At 43.4% G+C, this 16,576-nt stretch overlaps 1 protein-coding gene across 1 annotated transcript in view; it reads right to left on the reverse strand.

Annotated features, from left to right (window-relative positions):
• SRI (sorcin) overlaps positions 1 to 16,111 on the reverse strand; it is a 31,401-nt gene extending 15,290 nt beyond the window's left edge. The window contains exon 1 of the mRNA XM_077490841.1: positions 15,961 to 16,111. Within this exon, the coding sequence (XP_077346967.1) occupies positions 15,961 to 16,002 (42 nt within the window). The 5' untranslated portion in view covers positions 16,003 to 16,111. The remainder of the gene's footprint in view (positions 1 to 15,960) is intronic.
• Positions 16,112 to 16,576: the final 465 nt, after the last annotated feature.

The following is a 16,576-nucleotide window of genomic DNA, read 5'->3' on the forward strand; positions in this document are numbered from 1 at the left end:
ACAACCACACAATATATACCCCAATTTTTTGTAAAATGTGAAAGATTAATGTTACACCGAGTAGATCGATACCCAACAATATGTCACGCTTTAAACTGCGCACGCTCGTGGAATGGCGACAGTCACACAGGTGCTCTAGCGCTAGAATTATTGCTTTTGCTCGAACGTTTGTGGCAATACTTCACGTGTGGTGCAAATACCTTTTACATACGTGTGGACAACTTGCGCATGCGTTTGCTTCTGTGTGTGATCACGGAGGGATGGGGGCGCTTACATTTTTCCTCTTATGTTTCTTTTTACACTCTCCCTTTAATTTATTATCACTTTTATTCCTATTACAAGAAATGTAAACATCCCTTGTAATATAAATAAGGATGAAAGGTCCTCTTTATGGAGAGATCTGTGGTGAAAAAAAAAAAACCAAAAAAAAAAAAAAAAAAACCACACACCAAACATGTTATATTTACCTCCACTGTGCAGCACGTTTTGCACAGAGTGGCCCTAAACCTGCTCTTTTGGGGTCCCGCGGCGGCTGTCTCGGCTTCCCCCCACAAGTATTTCTCACATTCTTGCAAGCTCCCTCGCATGGTGAGAAGTACTTGCGGGCGCGCTCCCGTGATACAGCCGGCGGCTATAGCCGCTCACTGTATCACTCGGCCCGCCCCCGCCACGTCATTGGATGCGATTGACAGCAGCGCGAGCCAATGGCTGCTTTCAATCCATCCACTCTAACCAATCAGCGGCCAGGCTGAGCAGCGAAGAGGAATTCGGAGGCGAGCGCAGGACTAGGGGGTCAGGCACGTAAAAACAGGGGGCCGGCACTGTCAGATGTTTTTTTACCTTAATGCATAGAATGCATTAAGGTGAAAACAACTTTTACCTTTACAACTAAAAGCAAAAGAAGTTCAAAATAAATAAAATTATTTACTGCCAGCATGGACCAAAAGTGATGTCATGATGTCACTCTGGTAGTTTAAGGCCATTGAGATGATCAAAGATCGCCTAGGTGAGCAACCGACCGAAACTGTTGCATAATTTCTTGGGTGGACTGGTGGAAACGGTAAGCCTGAGAAACACAATGGGGGGGTCATTTCCGAAAGGCAAATTCTCTATTGATTAAGACCCATTTTAAAATTAAGAGCCCTTTCAGACTGAAACGCTACTAAAACAGTGCTAAAGCGATGGTCTTTTTTGCGGTGCTTTTCAGGCGCAAGTGGGCATTTTAGTTTTTTTTTTTTAATCAACTCAAGACTGTCCCAGTGTGAAAGCACTCATGCAAATGAATGGGAGGCAGTTTTCAGGTGCTAAAAACCCCCGAAAACTGCCTCGGTGTGAAAGGGCTCTTAGCCTGGAACTCCATTTTAACTGCACATTTATTTTCTAAGCAATAAACAATAGTATCACCATCTCAATTATTCCCCCAATAAAAAAAGTCTATATTTAAAAAGGAATACTACAGAAGCTGCAAGGCCAATGGGAGTGGCGTCACCTATAACCGTATAGTGCTGACAATAGACGTAGGAACGTTTATTCTCATACCATGAAGAGCGCCCCTCCCCAGTCCGGAATAGCGAGTCTTGTTCAGCTAGAATGAAAAAAAAACTAAAGTCCTTTATACACCCCCAGCCTGACCGAGCGGAATGTCATTCTTTTATTCTCTCATGTAGCAGAGACAAGTATCAGCCACCAAACCACCCCCACCCCACCCCCGCAGCCATGCAGTGGGTTACCAGGGGTTAAAGAATTTGGTCATCTAGGAAGGATGCGTCAGTTTTTGTTTGACCAAGCGACAGTTGGTGAATGACACGACCCGTTACATTCTGTCTACCCCCCCCCCCCCCCCTATTTTATTTAGAAACTGAATGCATGCACTGTATTTTAGACAATGATTGCCAAGTACCAAGTGGATGAAAGGTGAAAGCTGGTTGTCTTATGGGAACTGGCACTACAAGTCACAGCACAGACACCCATCCAGGGCAGGTAAACGGTTAACCACTTCAATACCGGGCACTTTCACCCCCTTCCTGCCCTGGCCAATTTTTCAATTTTTCTTTCCCACTTTGAATGACAATTGTGTGGTCATCCAATCCAACGCTGTACTCAAAACATTTTATCATTTTTTGAGACAAACAGAGCTTTCTTTTAGTGGCATTTAATCACTGCTGTTTTTTTTTTTTTCCTAAACAAATGGGAAAAAAAAAAAAAAATATTGAAAAAAAAAAAAATAAAAAATGTTTTGGTTATAAAAGTTTGTAAAAATAAGTACATTTTTCTCCTTCAGTGATATGCACTGATGTTGTGGCACTGATGAGGTGGCGCCAACATTCAGCACTGATGAGGAGGCACTGACAGGCCTCAGGAAAGCCCCTTATTGGCTCTCCTCTGTAGAGGAATGTTGATAACCGCTACTTCCTAGTTACACTGATCGGCTGTGATTGGACAAAGCTGATCACATGGTAAAGAGCCTACGTCATAAGCTCCTTAATGCAATTGGAGATGCGGCGTGTCTGAACGTCACCAATCACCGTGCACAAGCGGCATATTCTGAAGGACATCATATGACATCCAGTCAGAACAACTAAACCACCGCTTGGCTGGGCAGGATGTGGTTAAAGAGACCCTCTCACAGACCAGTCATTTCTACCTCAATTTTCTCATAAGATTAGATGTGCAATTCATGCATTTTATATGTCATTTACCTGTAAAAGCTTCCCTCATGTGGATATCCAAAATCCCCAAGACTGGATAACGCCATCTTGGATTCAATGTCTCCTCCCTCAACAGTTACATAAAAAAGCAATGTAGGAAGGCGAGGAGAGGACAGGGAAGAGAAAAGAGAGGACGGGGTGAAATGAACTCTTCCAAGAGTAGTCACATTTTTCTAACAAGCTCAAAAAAAAGGCACATTGCAGGTAAACAACGTTTTTTTCTTTGGAGGTTGTCCTTGTTCTGTGGAGGGGAGGACTGCGTTTTGAGGGGATTTTAGACGGCGCTCTTTTGGGACACTGGAGTGGGGAGCGGGGGAGTTGCTTGGGAGGGAAGGGGCAGGGGTTCCCCCTCCATGGGTTAGCTGACTGACCTGGCCTATGGGTCTGGCGTTTTTTTTTTTTATGCTTTTGATGTCCAATAAATTATATATTTTGTAACGGCCTGGCCATTGTATAACAGACACTTTTTCACTCTACTTCCTTCTCCCCCACTTTCTTTTTATTTATTACCTTTGTTTGTCACTTGCACTTGTGAGTTGCAGGGTTGCAGGTCCTCGGGCCTGCCCTGAAAGTCTTGGGAGGGGGGTGGACATTGCCTTCTGGCTTAGTTCACCATCTCTCTCATGGGGTCTCCCTTCGGGGGAGCCCCACCTAGTACTTGGGTGGGTCTGTTTCTGCAGACCTTACAAAGAAAGGGGTCTGTCTTGTTTCAGCCAGATAGACCACTTTTTAAGAACCTTTGGAGGTGCTTTATGCTGGTGAGGTTTATTTTATATGTGTCCCAACATTCCTGACTTCCTTGGTATTACAAGCTGCTGAGCTGAGAACAATGCAAAGTCTTATACCAACCAGTCTGAGCTCAATAGAATGTTAACTGGCCATAAACTACTACCCTACCCCACTGCAAAGTCCAAGCATGAGAAATGCTCAGCAATTACCTAGTCACTGTTATCTGGATGTATAAACATCATAAAACAGCACAGACGTCTGTATTCCTATGCTGCTGCTCCTCCAACTACATTCAGGACAGCCATATTAGAGCGGATCCTGGTCCGATATTTATTTATAGGTACTTATATAGCGCTGTCAATTTACGCAGCGCTTTACATATACATTGTACATTCACATCAGTCCCTACCCTCAAGGAGCTTACAATCTAGGTCCCTAACTCACTTTCATACATACTAGGGACAATTTAGATAGGATCCAATTAACCTACCAGCATGTCTTTGGAATGTGGGAGGAAACTGGAGTACGCGGAGGAAACCCACACAGGCACAGGGAGAACATGCAAACTCCAGGCAGGTAGTGTCGTGGTTGGGATTCGAACCAAAGACCCTTCTTACTGCTAGGTGAGATTGCTAACCACTACATCACTGTGCCACCCATGATATGAACGTCACACCCAACAATCCACAACTTTAGAAACATCTCTCTGTGGAGAAGTCTGCACCCGCTACTGACCGCATCTTCAGAGCCCAGACGCAGAATGGCTCCCAGCGATTCTCCAATAAAGAAAACCTACCATTGCTGGTCACCTGAAAATGCTAGCTGCCTGGCTGTTATGCTAGCCCTCAGTTTTTTTTTTTTTTTAAATACCCACCGTAGTTACCCAAATTCCCTATTAAAAGATAACAAAACAGCTTTTACCGCCATATATGTCCCAGAATTGAAGAGACAGTCCCACATCTGCCCCCATGGTGATGTGTCCTGGGCGGTTCCTGAGATCCCAACATTACCCTTATTTCAGTTAGGCCTGGTACACATTTTTCCTTTTCTTTTTTTTTGTTCAGCCCACTGGGTTAAATGGGAAAAAAAAAAAAAAAAAAAAAAAAAAAAAACAATAATGTAAAGAGCTCAATAGGAGCCACTATACTAATTAGTAACTGTTAGTAGTGATCTCCGCCCTCTGAGCTATTGCGTTCTGACAAGGGAACTACAGGGATCAGCACTCCCAGCCATTGGCTGGGAGCGCTGATTGGATGCTGATCAGAGGACCCCTTTCAGGTAAGAATCCCTGAATCAGCTTCTGTTGGACCGGCTACCATACCCAAGGGGTATAATGTTGGCCAATTTCTATTGGACTTGCAGTCCATGTGTATGGGCATTTACCGAGCATGCAAAAGTTAACAAAAAAAAAAAAATCATACATATATACATATTATATATATATATATATATATATATATATATATATATATATATATACACACTGATCACAGATCTGAAATAAGCATAAAGCTATAAAAACAAAAAAACAAAAAACAAAGTGCCAAGTGTCAGAATTCCCTTGTTCAAGGTCGTGACTCAGATTTTTTTGAAGCTAAAAGCAATCAGTGTGATATCAGAGCAATTACCGGGATCTCCTAAAGGTGTGGTTGGCACAGACTGCAAATTGCTTGCACTACTCGTTGATCATTAATAGGTTGGATTGAGAGAGCTAAATTAGCTCCACTAATAAAGTAGAATCTTTTTTTGTTTTTGGAAAGTCAAGTCATAAATAATTAGACTGCATTCACACCTTTCAGTGTGGGTTCTCACGTGTGATCAACAATCATATTTTACCATGCACTGCATTTTTACTCAATGCAACTCACCACATGACATGTTCCCGTGCCACGTCACAACGCACTGCGGTGCACGGAGGAAAATTTCATTTTGTGCCACTTCATGGTGCATTTATAAAACATTCACAAAGCTTTTGTCCTATTAAAGCAGAACTTCACCCAAAAGGGGAAGTTCTGCTTGTTTGGGGGAGGGTGTACCTTGGGTTTGACAGGTACCCTCTTCCAGTCAGATGAGCCGCAGTGATCTGAGCCAGAAGTTCAGCCCCCCCCCCCCCCCCCCCCCAGAAGACCAGGGGACCATTCACAAAGCAGAGCACAACCTGCACATGCGCAGTAGGACACCAGCTGTAAAGCTGCAAGGCTTCACTGCCTGTTTCCCTTACTTATGATGCTGCGTCTGCACCCAAAGTGGATTGAAGAATCAGCCTGGGCCCGGACGAAGACTTTGCGGGAGCCACTCAACGGGTCCAGCGGAACTAATGTTTGCCAGCACCCCACTATCGTTTCCGAGACAGGCAGAATGGCGCCCTGCCAATGTAAACAAGGTAGATCACTGTTTTGTGAGAGGTGAAGAAAATAACAAAATCCATACATCTTTTACATAGTTTGTAGAAACTATAGCTTTTGTGCAAACCAAAAACCGCAGAGGTGATCAAATGCCACCAAAAGAAAGCTCTATTTGTGGGGGGGGGAATAAATAAAAGGACATCAATTCTATTTGTGTACAGCGTCGCATGACCGTGCAATTGTCAGTTAAAGTATTGCAGTGCTGTATTGCAAAATATGGCCTTGTCATGAAGGGGGGGGGGGGCGAAACCCTCCAGAGCTGGACAGGTTAAACTGCATTTTATTAGAATGCCTGACAAAAATCAAATGTTCCTGGGCCATTTTCTCTCTGGGTCGGATGTTCTTTGATCATAAAGATAGCAGGAATCAGGAATACTGCATGATGGATTGGCCACTAGACGCAGCTGACCAGCGCAGTAAATAAGTATTTATTCCCTATGATCATTAGTTTCATCTAGTGGCCATTATTTGGTATGTTGCTGATTCATGCTATCCTTATGAATAAAAAACATCCAACCCAGAGAGAGAACAGCCTAGTAACATTTGTCTCCCCCCCCCCTTATTTGCACAGAACAAAATGTACGTGGCTGTTCTGTAGGACAAATAGCTGTTTGAAGGTTTTAGAAGTACACCCCCTTCAATAAAAGTAAAAAAATAAAAGGCTATAGTGCAATGTTTTGCAACAATGCATTACACCACCCCTACACAATACACGTGTAATAGTGTGCAGGCTGCTGTGAACAACCCCTGAACCAGTTGAAGCTTCCTCTGAGGCCAACGCTTCTGGGAGTGTCCATCTCATGTCCCCCCTTCATGTCATTGCAGAACACAGCAGTGATGTGAAGGTTTATGGGAGAGCCTATTCACAAAGAAGGAGTGGAAGAGTCTGCAGGGGCCTTCGCTTGCACCCGCTATGCACCAATCACCATTGCAATGCTCTGCAGGCCCCGATTTATTTATTTATTTTTGTCAATTTTATTAAATTTTTTTTTTTTTTTTTTTTTTAAAGGTGGGTAATGCCTTTAATTCATGTGATCTTCTAGGATGTCCTGCTGCTCTAGGCTTCAGGATGTGGCAACGATATTACAAGACCACAGAAGGGAAGTGGTTACTTCATCAACCAATACAGTACGGAGCACAGCTGTGTCGGGTCACTGCGCGTGCTAAAAGTATTACTAAAGCCACTAAAAGTATTTAAATTATGGCCTTTTTTTTTTCTTTTTTTGGTAAAACATGTGTGGGGTATTTAATAAATGTAATTCAAAAGCACTCAGATTTCATTAAAGTGGAATTTGTAGCAAGCCATTGGTGGTCAGCTTTCTTGATATGGGTGGGCCACAAGTGTGGCCCCACATTGAATGAAGTGAATATTCAGTCTAAGAGACAGCAGAATGGGGTATCACCCAAAGACCACACACACATACACACAAAGATAGGAGAAATGGACCAAGAGGTGGTCAGGAGACTGCCGGCGTTCTGTCAAAATAGCCAACTCATCAAAAACTCCAACTACTTAACTTCCAGTTTCTTTAAACCATCTGCAACTGGAGATGGCAAATTGGTGTTTGGACGCAACATCGTCAACCGAATAGAGTCCGGTGCACGATATTATGAGCACAGATTGTTACTCTGCTACAATACTAGCCAAAAAAAATGTCCGCCTGCGAGGTGGTGACAACTTTGTCTTCGTTAGCCGCTGTGCTGTCAAAACAGTTCAATCTTCCTGTACCTGGACGCTGTATTCGGTTGCCGGTGTTGTGTCCAAACAGCAATTCGTCAAAATCTCCAATTACTAAAGGTTTAAAGAAACCGGAAGCCATGTGGTTGGAGTTTCTGACAAGTTGGCTAATTTGACAGAACATCAGTAATGGTACAAGAGGTGGTCAGGGACTCCAAACATGCTGCAGGAGACTGAACACGATTGGTGGAAATTGGTGACATGAATCAGAGACCTTCTTAGAGACCTTCTTAGATGATGGATGTTAAAATTTGATTTCTAGAAATCACTGCTATAAACAGGACAATAGGGAAACACAAATGAATGTTTGCAGGGCTGAAGGTTGGGCACCAGGGCGGTAAGGGATTGTTCACATGTGTGCTATTATTGCTGTCCCTCAGTGGCTAGTTTTTTTTTTTTTTTTTTTTTTTTTTAAGAGGGTGAGGAGGTGATATGTTTGTTCCCTCCTCACTGCCCGTTTTAACCCTCAAAATGCTGACCCCACCATGCCACAGCCGCGTGGTTGCAATCTGGCACAGCCCTCTTTACTTGTATCAGTCGTGTTCAGCGGCGGTAATGCTAGTGACGGCTAAATACAACATGCCATGTGTTTTTAGGTGGGTGCTCCTTCGAAATGTCCCATTACTATGGTCGAAAACGACCGTTGATTTGACCCCCACTAACGATTAGAAAATCAAAAAAAAAAAAAAAAAAAAAAAAAAAAAACGTACGTTCTTGAAATGAAAATTTTTGAACAAAAATCTACACATGTATGGCATGCATTAGTTCCAACCTCCCTGAGGTCCCTCGCCGCCATCTTTTCCCCAGTTTTTTTTATTGGTGACAGGCTTTGTGTTTTTAGTTGGCTGCCATGGGAGTGCAGTCCTCCCGTCACGCTGACAGTGTACTGCAGGCACAGCTCAGTCTATACCCCACTGAGGGTTGTCACTAGGCAGGTAAGTGTACTTTATTGCACAAGATACGTGTAATGTCTCTTCTGGAATAAACAGCCTGCCCGTGTCACAATTTAACTTTTAGTTCCTCTTTAAGCCGCACGCTCCATTGTAATATGATAAATGTAGGTTGCTGGAAACTGATCGGTTGCTATGGGAAGGGTTATTGTTGCTGGAGTGCCCCATGTAACCTGAAGCGGACCGATACTCCCAGAGCTACAAAAGAACATAGTTTACTTTGTCATCACTACGAAGTAGTCAATGTCACACTTCAAAGTGGAAGTAAACTCAAACTTTCAGGCCCCCAGGAGGAGCCTTCCGCTATAACGTGATGGCATGTTCAGAATGTTATGGAAAACTATGAAAAAGCGATCCCCTCCAGCCCTGCGATACCTACCCTTCCCTCTCCATGGCTGATCCTTCCATCTGCTCCTCTTCTGGGTTCAGAGACCTGATTGGCTGGGAAGACAAAGCTCTTATACATAAGCACAGGTGTTCGGGTTCGTCGACATATGCTGTGCCGTTTGGATCGCTCTTCAGGAGAGCATTTTTGGCGAGGAGGAGTTTCATCATCACCTGCTTTGACCCCTTGAATCCTACACTAGCATGTGGTAGTGAGACGCTTGCAGAGTGGCCCCATTTACTTGAAAAGGTTGTGTTCGGTGGGCGACAGCGACATGGGGGTAGAATTCCTGCTGCGGCCATGAGGCAAAAAAAATTGCACCCACGGCACCTCTACAGCTAAAAGGGGTGGTGGTGTTAAAAACACAGCTCAACCACGGACAGTGGCAAATGAGCTATAATGGGTTTTATTTGTTTACGTAATGCTTGTACATGTGTTTATTTATGTAATTTTGACATTATACCTTTGTATAGTTCCATTCTTGCATCTTCCGGTTGATTCCTTAATCCCCTAATGAAGCCAAATAGGCGAAACATGACGGGATCTCACATGACACATAACCTTTGTACAGCCTAAATTTTACCTGTATGACCACCAAATGGAAATATACAATGACACACAATGATCTGATCCAATTAGCTTTTTTAATTAGGTTAAGAATTAAAAATAACTAAAATTTTAACCATTTTGATTTCTATTATCTGTTGGCGCCATCATAATCCCACCCCAATCCTTTTCTAAATATCTGACTCCTTGGGACGAGGTGCCAGATGCTGTATGTGTACCTACGTCGGATGAAAAAATATAAGTGGCACAAAGCTTATGCTAGAGGCCTTCTAATACAAATAGCCATTAGAGAGAAAAAAAAAAAAACAAACAAAAAACACAATTATAAAAAGAAAGAAGTACTGGAAGCCATAATAATAACAACATTACTAAAGCCAGGAAAAGAACTTTCACCCCCTTTAAATTACAGGCCCACATCATTATTAAATTCCGATCTTAAAATATATGCAAAGATATTGGCCAATAGACTAGTTAACACAACACCCTCACTTATTAAACCTGACCAAGTAGGCTTCGTCAAAGGAATACAAGCGCCTGACAGTACTAGAAGGATGTTGAGCCTAATCAATCTAATAGTACAGAATGAATGAATGAATGAATGCCCTCTCTACTCCTAGCATCAGATGCTGAAAAATATATTCCCAATGCATTCTGTCGAATTCTATCAAAAACTCCAACCAAATTTGGCTTTACATTCTGCCATTATATACTCAACCCAGATGTGTCACATACAAAAATCTAAAAAATAAAATAAAAGCTTTACCCTCCCTACTGCAATAATTAATAAATCTATGCACAAAACATGCATTCAACTGGGATAATACCTCGATAAAGTATTTAGGAATACAACTCATCTTCCCACCAACAAAAATTTATGAAGCAACAATTTCTCCTCCCTTTTAGAACAAGTTAAAGATCTGTAAAAGATACAGAAAACCCCATTTCTCCCGGGTCGGTAAAATAGCTACATTTAAAATACAAAAACTTTACCAAAAATGTTATACTAATTTTCGATGCCTCCCTATCCCAATACCTTCCAAATTTTTCACACAATCGAATACCAACCTAACATTTTATAGGGAATACAAAGAAACTGAGTGGCATTTTCAATTTTGACTACCAATAAATCTTTTGGAGGAATGAATCTACCAGACATTAAGAACTACTATTACACATCCATATTAGACCAGATGAAATGTTGGTTCACCTCACCAAAAGGCAAGTTATGGTTACATATAGAAAAATAATCTACTAAAAAGAGGTTATGATCTCTACGCCCTATCAATAGCCAATAGAGAAAGAGATATCACCGCTCCCGGCAGGTCAGAGTGAAGTGAACCTCTCCTCTAGTTTGGAAGCCACAGGTGCTGGCAATGCCTACAGCAATGAAATTTGAGAAAAATTCTGGACAGCCGCACTCCAAAGAATAGCCTTTATTCATCAAAGGGAATCAAACAATACATACCGCAGCACAATGGACAGAACAGCAGACGCGTTTCACACTATCAAACAGTGCTTAATGATAGCTATGATTAAGCACTGTTTGATAAGCTGGCGCGTTTCATACTACCAAACAGTGCTTAATCATAGCTATCATTAAGCACTGTTTGATAGTGTGAAACGCATCAGTTCTGTCCGTTCTGCTGTGGTATGTATTGTTTGATTCCTTTTGACGAATAAATGCTATTCTTTGGAGTGCGGCTGTCCAGAATTTTTCTCAAATTTCATTGCTAGCAATAGCTAATGCCGTACTTCCTAAAGTAATCACACCCAATCTACTAAGTATTAAAGCCACAATGCTAGCATGGAAACACATCCTTTCTAAAACGAAATATATAGAAATAAAATCCAAAGTATTTCTCCCAGCAGAAGTAATAAATGATTGTAGGATTCGTTTATCAGTAGACAACGGGATCAAACAAGACTACCATTTATACAAAAATCTACCCATGAACTTCAAGGCTGTAATTATGAGTAAGCTTGGAAAGATAAACCCTTAAAGGATTTCACTCCTGATAACCTGGAAGCATCTTACTTACCAAAAGGACCAAAATAGGAAAAAAAAATTCCCTTTTCTATGATCTACTACTCCCACCAAAATAACAAGAATGCTCATATGATTAAATGGGAGAGAGATTTGGATCAAGAATTTTCCTGGGATCAATGGAAAAAATCCTTTCAAATAATTGATGATGATGAATTATTATTATCATCATCATCATGTATTGAACAGTGGTACAATGTCCATACAAAATTATCAAAAATCTGTTTATCCTCATCCAACATTTGTTGGAGATGTAGATGTAATGACTGGCAACCTTCTACACACTCCATGGAGCTGTGAAACCCTGAAAAACTTTTGGAATTCAGCATCATCCTTCATAGCAGATATCACAGGGAACCTTTCCCCGCTCCCTCCTGCTACAGCTTTATTATTATTATTATTATTATTAAACCATAATAAAAACAGGACAATTGTGGTTCACATTTTAATAGCATCAAGACTCACAATAGCAAGTCTGTGGAAAGTTAGGGAAGCACCTAATCTATCCATCGACGGTTATATCCAAGATTGAACACCCAAGCACGATTCGAATTGATGCGGGGCTTACAACAACTATTCCACCACCACCTTTAGAAAGAAATGGAACAAGTGGTTATCCATCCCACAGCCTCCAATTACTTAAAAGAATGTAAAATTTTAACCTCAACCCTCAGATTGGAATACTACATGGACAATCATTTAAGCAATATGTCGGTGTAGATCGGCATTTCTGGTGATCTTACATTTCTGTTTTCCCCTCTTCTAATATTCCTTCCCTATTTAAAGTATGAATGGGCCAATCTATAGATTTACTTGGTGACCTCCCAGGCCTACAGTATGAATCCATTAGGGGTAGGCAAGTCCAGGTCATCAAGATCTGAACAACTCTATACTAAAAGGCCTTTATAGTTTAACCGCTTCCCGCCGTACGCCAAATGACGTCCTCAGCTTTGAGCGGGGATAGCTGAGTAATGGCTGTAGCTACAGGCATCATTCAGATATCGTCCTTTAGAGCGGGCGAATCTGCTACGATCGGTGAGTAGAACACAGGATCCTCTGGCCCCGGATGTTCCTTCATTCTCTCTCTATCAAATCATTTATTCTTCCTCTTGTCTTGTTTCCTTCTCCGCCAGCTCTCTTGTCCTTACCTACTTTTTCCACTCTCCCCTACTCCCCCCTTCCCCTGTCAATCTCAGTCACATAATCAATTAATGTTTGGAACAACGGTAATATTCTGGTCTTGATTTTCGCATTAAACATGCCTATGTGGCCATGTAATGTTTTGGTTTCTGCTTTTCTTTCCACGTTCCCGTTTCACAATCCACTGGCCCCTGTAGCCATTGGCTCGTGCTGCTGTCAATCAAATCCAATGACGCGGGTGCCAGGGACAGGGCCAAGTCCTGCCTTTGGCGACTAAGGACGCGGAATGCAGGACACGGGAGCGCCCCCCCCCCCCCCCCCCCCCGCCGGCGATTTTCATTATCACCATAAGTGAAAGAAAATTCCAAATTTTTGAGGAGAATGCTTTCCTGGCTATGGGACAGGATGTGAAGGAAAATCTCCCCAATGGGACACGGGGGGGGGGGGGGGGATTTAATTGGCATTGAATCTCCTGCCCTCTTGAGGGGCCCAACCACAATTCTGTGTGGTGGCAATGCAGGTTCTAAACACACAAATTAATGGGCACTGCCTTACCTCCTGGTAACGCACCTTTGCACTCCATACATGTCATTTAGGCCGCATACACACTGCGGGCGTTTGACTCTTTTGTTTGCCCCCAAATGCCTCTCTGTGCTAGGTATCCATGCACCCCTAGGCGTTTACATACAGGGGCATTTAGGGGGAAGAAATATGAATGCACAAAGTTTTCAGGAGTGTTTGGCTAGAAAAAATAAAAAATGGTACGCTCCTAGTGTAAACGTGTCTAAACGCAATGCGTGTTTAGCACTTGAGCATTCATTCATTTCAAAAGGCCAAAATAAAATAACACCCCTGAACATATCGTCTATATGAGCCTAAACAAAACTTTAGGCGCATTTTTCATGCTGCTTTTCTCCATTCAGGAAAAAGTCATTCAGAAGAGCCTAGTGTGTGAGATGTTAATGTTAATGGTACCCCCTACAGGTTGAACTGGATGGACTGTTGTCTTTATTCAACTTTACCAACTATGTAACTCCAATGCATTGTACAGCAGAGCACAAAAGCGTGCGACATAGATCATGCGTCGCAGTGCGCTGGGTTTCGAAAAAGAGGGTCACGCTTGTCCCCCCCCCCCCCATAGGGTGTGTAGACGAGACATTCATAACAAAATGGGCTGAGCTTACTATGTGCCAGAACATGTGTGTGCAGTGACACTATGCAATGGATCACTTTAGTGTGAACGCGCCCCAAGGAAATTTACCTCTATACAAAAGGAAAGGGGGTGGGGAGGGGGGGGGGGTCAGTAGTCATCATTTGCGCCGTATCCCTGAGCAGAATAGCAGTTAGAATATTTGCATCCTGTCTACTTAACCCCTTAGTGAGCAGTTGTTAAAGCAAAGGCGCCCAGCCCAAGTCTAGCAGCATCACCATGTATCAGCTGATCTGCCAATAACCTTTCACTTCTGCTACACAGATGATTGCAGGCGCAAAGGAGCGCTAGCGCAGAACTCCCCAACATTTTCCTGTGCCCGGGGAACCACAGGTGGTCATTATTATACAGGATTTATATAGATTGTAAGCTCTAACAAGCAGGGCCCTCCGATTCCCCCTGTATTGAATTGTATTGCACAGTCTGCCCTAATGTTGTAAAGCGCTATGTAAACTGTCGGCGCTATATAAATCCTGTATAATAATATTATAGTGCCAACAGTTTACAACATAGAAGCGTATGGCTGCACGTACTTGTATAAAACGCATTTTTTTTTTTGCACTGGCATTTTCCTGCGCGTGCACACATGATTCCTGAATGAGGACGTTTTGGATTCGGTGAAAACTGGTCATGTGCACATGCTCAGGAAAACGCTGGTGAAAATAAGCGCTTTTGTTTACATGTGTGCAAGCCATGCCCTTCCATAGCTCACTGTACGTGCCACCTCTGGCTCCCAGGGCACAGGAAAGACCCTGGAAATTTTATTTTGCACGTGTGTGTGTGTGTGTGTGTGTGTGTGTGTGTACCCTAGTTTGTCCGATTGACAGAGCAAGTCTGAGAACTAAGAGCGCACACATACACAGTTCGCTCATTCACACCAGCCTTATTGGACAGCAACGCCCAATTCATGGACAAGGCAATCTGCCTGATGTCCTTTTGTTTCAGATCACACCAACACAACACACTGGTGTATGCTTCACTGGTGTTTTTGCACAGACGTTTTGAGGTCCAAAAGGTCACCAATGTAAAACGCCTGTAATTTGCCTAAAAAGAAGCTTGTGTACTTTATTTTGAGCTTCAGGCATTTTGCTTCAGACGACAGAATGTTCAGATGTAAACAGGGGCCATTTAAATTAATGGGATTGTGCTTGTTGGGTGTTTTGGAACTTTTGAGAGGAGCGTTTTATGAGTTGAAAACGCTTCACTGTGCGTGCAGCTTTAAAAAAAAAAAAACCCATACATAATATTATACTTAATAATAATAATAATAATAATAAATGACATGCTGTATTTTTGTGCAGTGTGTTCCGAGGATAAATGTTAAAACACACAACAAGGTCTACGATGCATTTTACAACATATGTGTACCCTAACACGCCCGCCTGTGGGAATGACCCCCGACCTTCTGACTACATACTGTACATTTGGACTTATGGAGTCCCATTGTGGTCACAAATGGGATAACTTCTAACCTGAGGAACAAGTATCATCTACCCCCCCCCCCCCCCACCCCAGACCTGAATGTCCCCCATCCCGAGGGCTGTCCCCCATCTCTATGAGCTCTGTGCACCAAGTAGCTTGTACATGATATAACCAGCACAGAGCAGACTATAGGAAGCCAGTGTACAGCACAGAGCAGACTATAGGAAGCCAGTGTACAGCACAGAGCAGACTATAGGAAGCCAGTGTACAGCACAGAGCAGACTATAGGAAGCCAGTGTACAGCACAGAGCAGACTATAGGAAGCCAGTGTACAGCACAGAGCAGACTATAGGAAGCCAGTGTACAGCACAGAGCAGACTATAGGAAGCCAGTGTACAGCACAGAGCAGACTATAGGAAGCCAGTGAACAGCACAGAGCAGACTATAGGATGCCAGTGTACAGCACAGAGCAGACTATAGGATGCCAGTGTACAGCACAGAGCAGACTATAGGATGCCAGTGTACAGCACAGAGCAGATTATAGGATGACAGTGTACAGTACACAGCACAGGACTAGCCTAAAGTCCCCTGGGACTAGGCAGGGCCAGTGCAGAGTGCACACACCGGATACCAGGGCTGTAGTCCCCAGCCGAGACACTCACCCCACCGGACGGGTAGTATCCTCCTCCTCCGGGATAAGCCATCAGTGCAGAGCTGTGTGTAGTAGACTGGGTGTACTGCCGGTGACTTCACCCTGATAAACAGCAAGGCGAGGCCCCGCCCACTCTTCTCCGAACTGGGCGTGGGGTGGGAGTTGCATCCTGCATTCCTGGGGGAGATCTGCTATTCTCCTTTCCCAGGGCTGAGGCACTGATACTTCAGGTGTACTAAAGGTCCTACCCTGTACACTGTCACTCCAGATGAATCAAGGGGCCCCCATCCTGAACAATGTCACTTCAGGTGTACTGAGGGCCTCCCCAAGGTTCACGCTGTCACTTCAGGTGTAGTGAGGTGTCCCACCATGCACACTGTCACTTCAGGTGTACTGAGGGGTCCCACCATACACACTGTCACTTCAGGTGTATTGAGGGGTCCCACCATACACACTGTCACTTCAGGTGTACTGAGGGGTCCCACCGTGCACACTGTCACTTCAGGTGTACTTAGGGGTCCCACCATGCACACTGTCACTTCAGGTGTACTGAGGGGTCTCACCATGCACACTGTCACCTCAGGTGTTCTGAGGGGTCCCACTGTGCACACTCACTTCAGGTGTAC

This window comes from Lithobates pipiens, unplaced genomic scaffold (assembly GCF_037356315.1).
Source record: "Lithobates pipiens isolate NorthernLeopardFrog02 unplaced genomic scaffold, aLitPip1_a1.2 Scaffold_19, whole genome shotgun sequence".
NCBI classification, from domain to species: domain Eukaryota; kingdom Metazoa; phylum Chordata; class Amphibia; order Anura; family Ranidae; genus Lithobates; species Lithobates pipiens.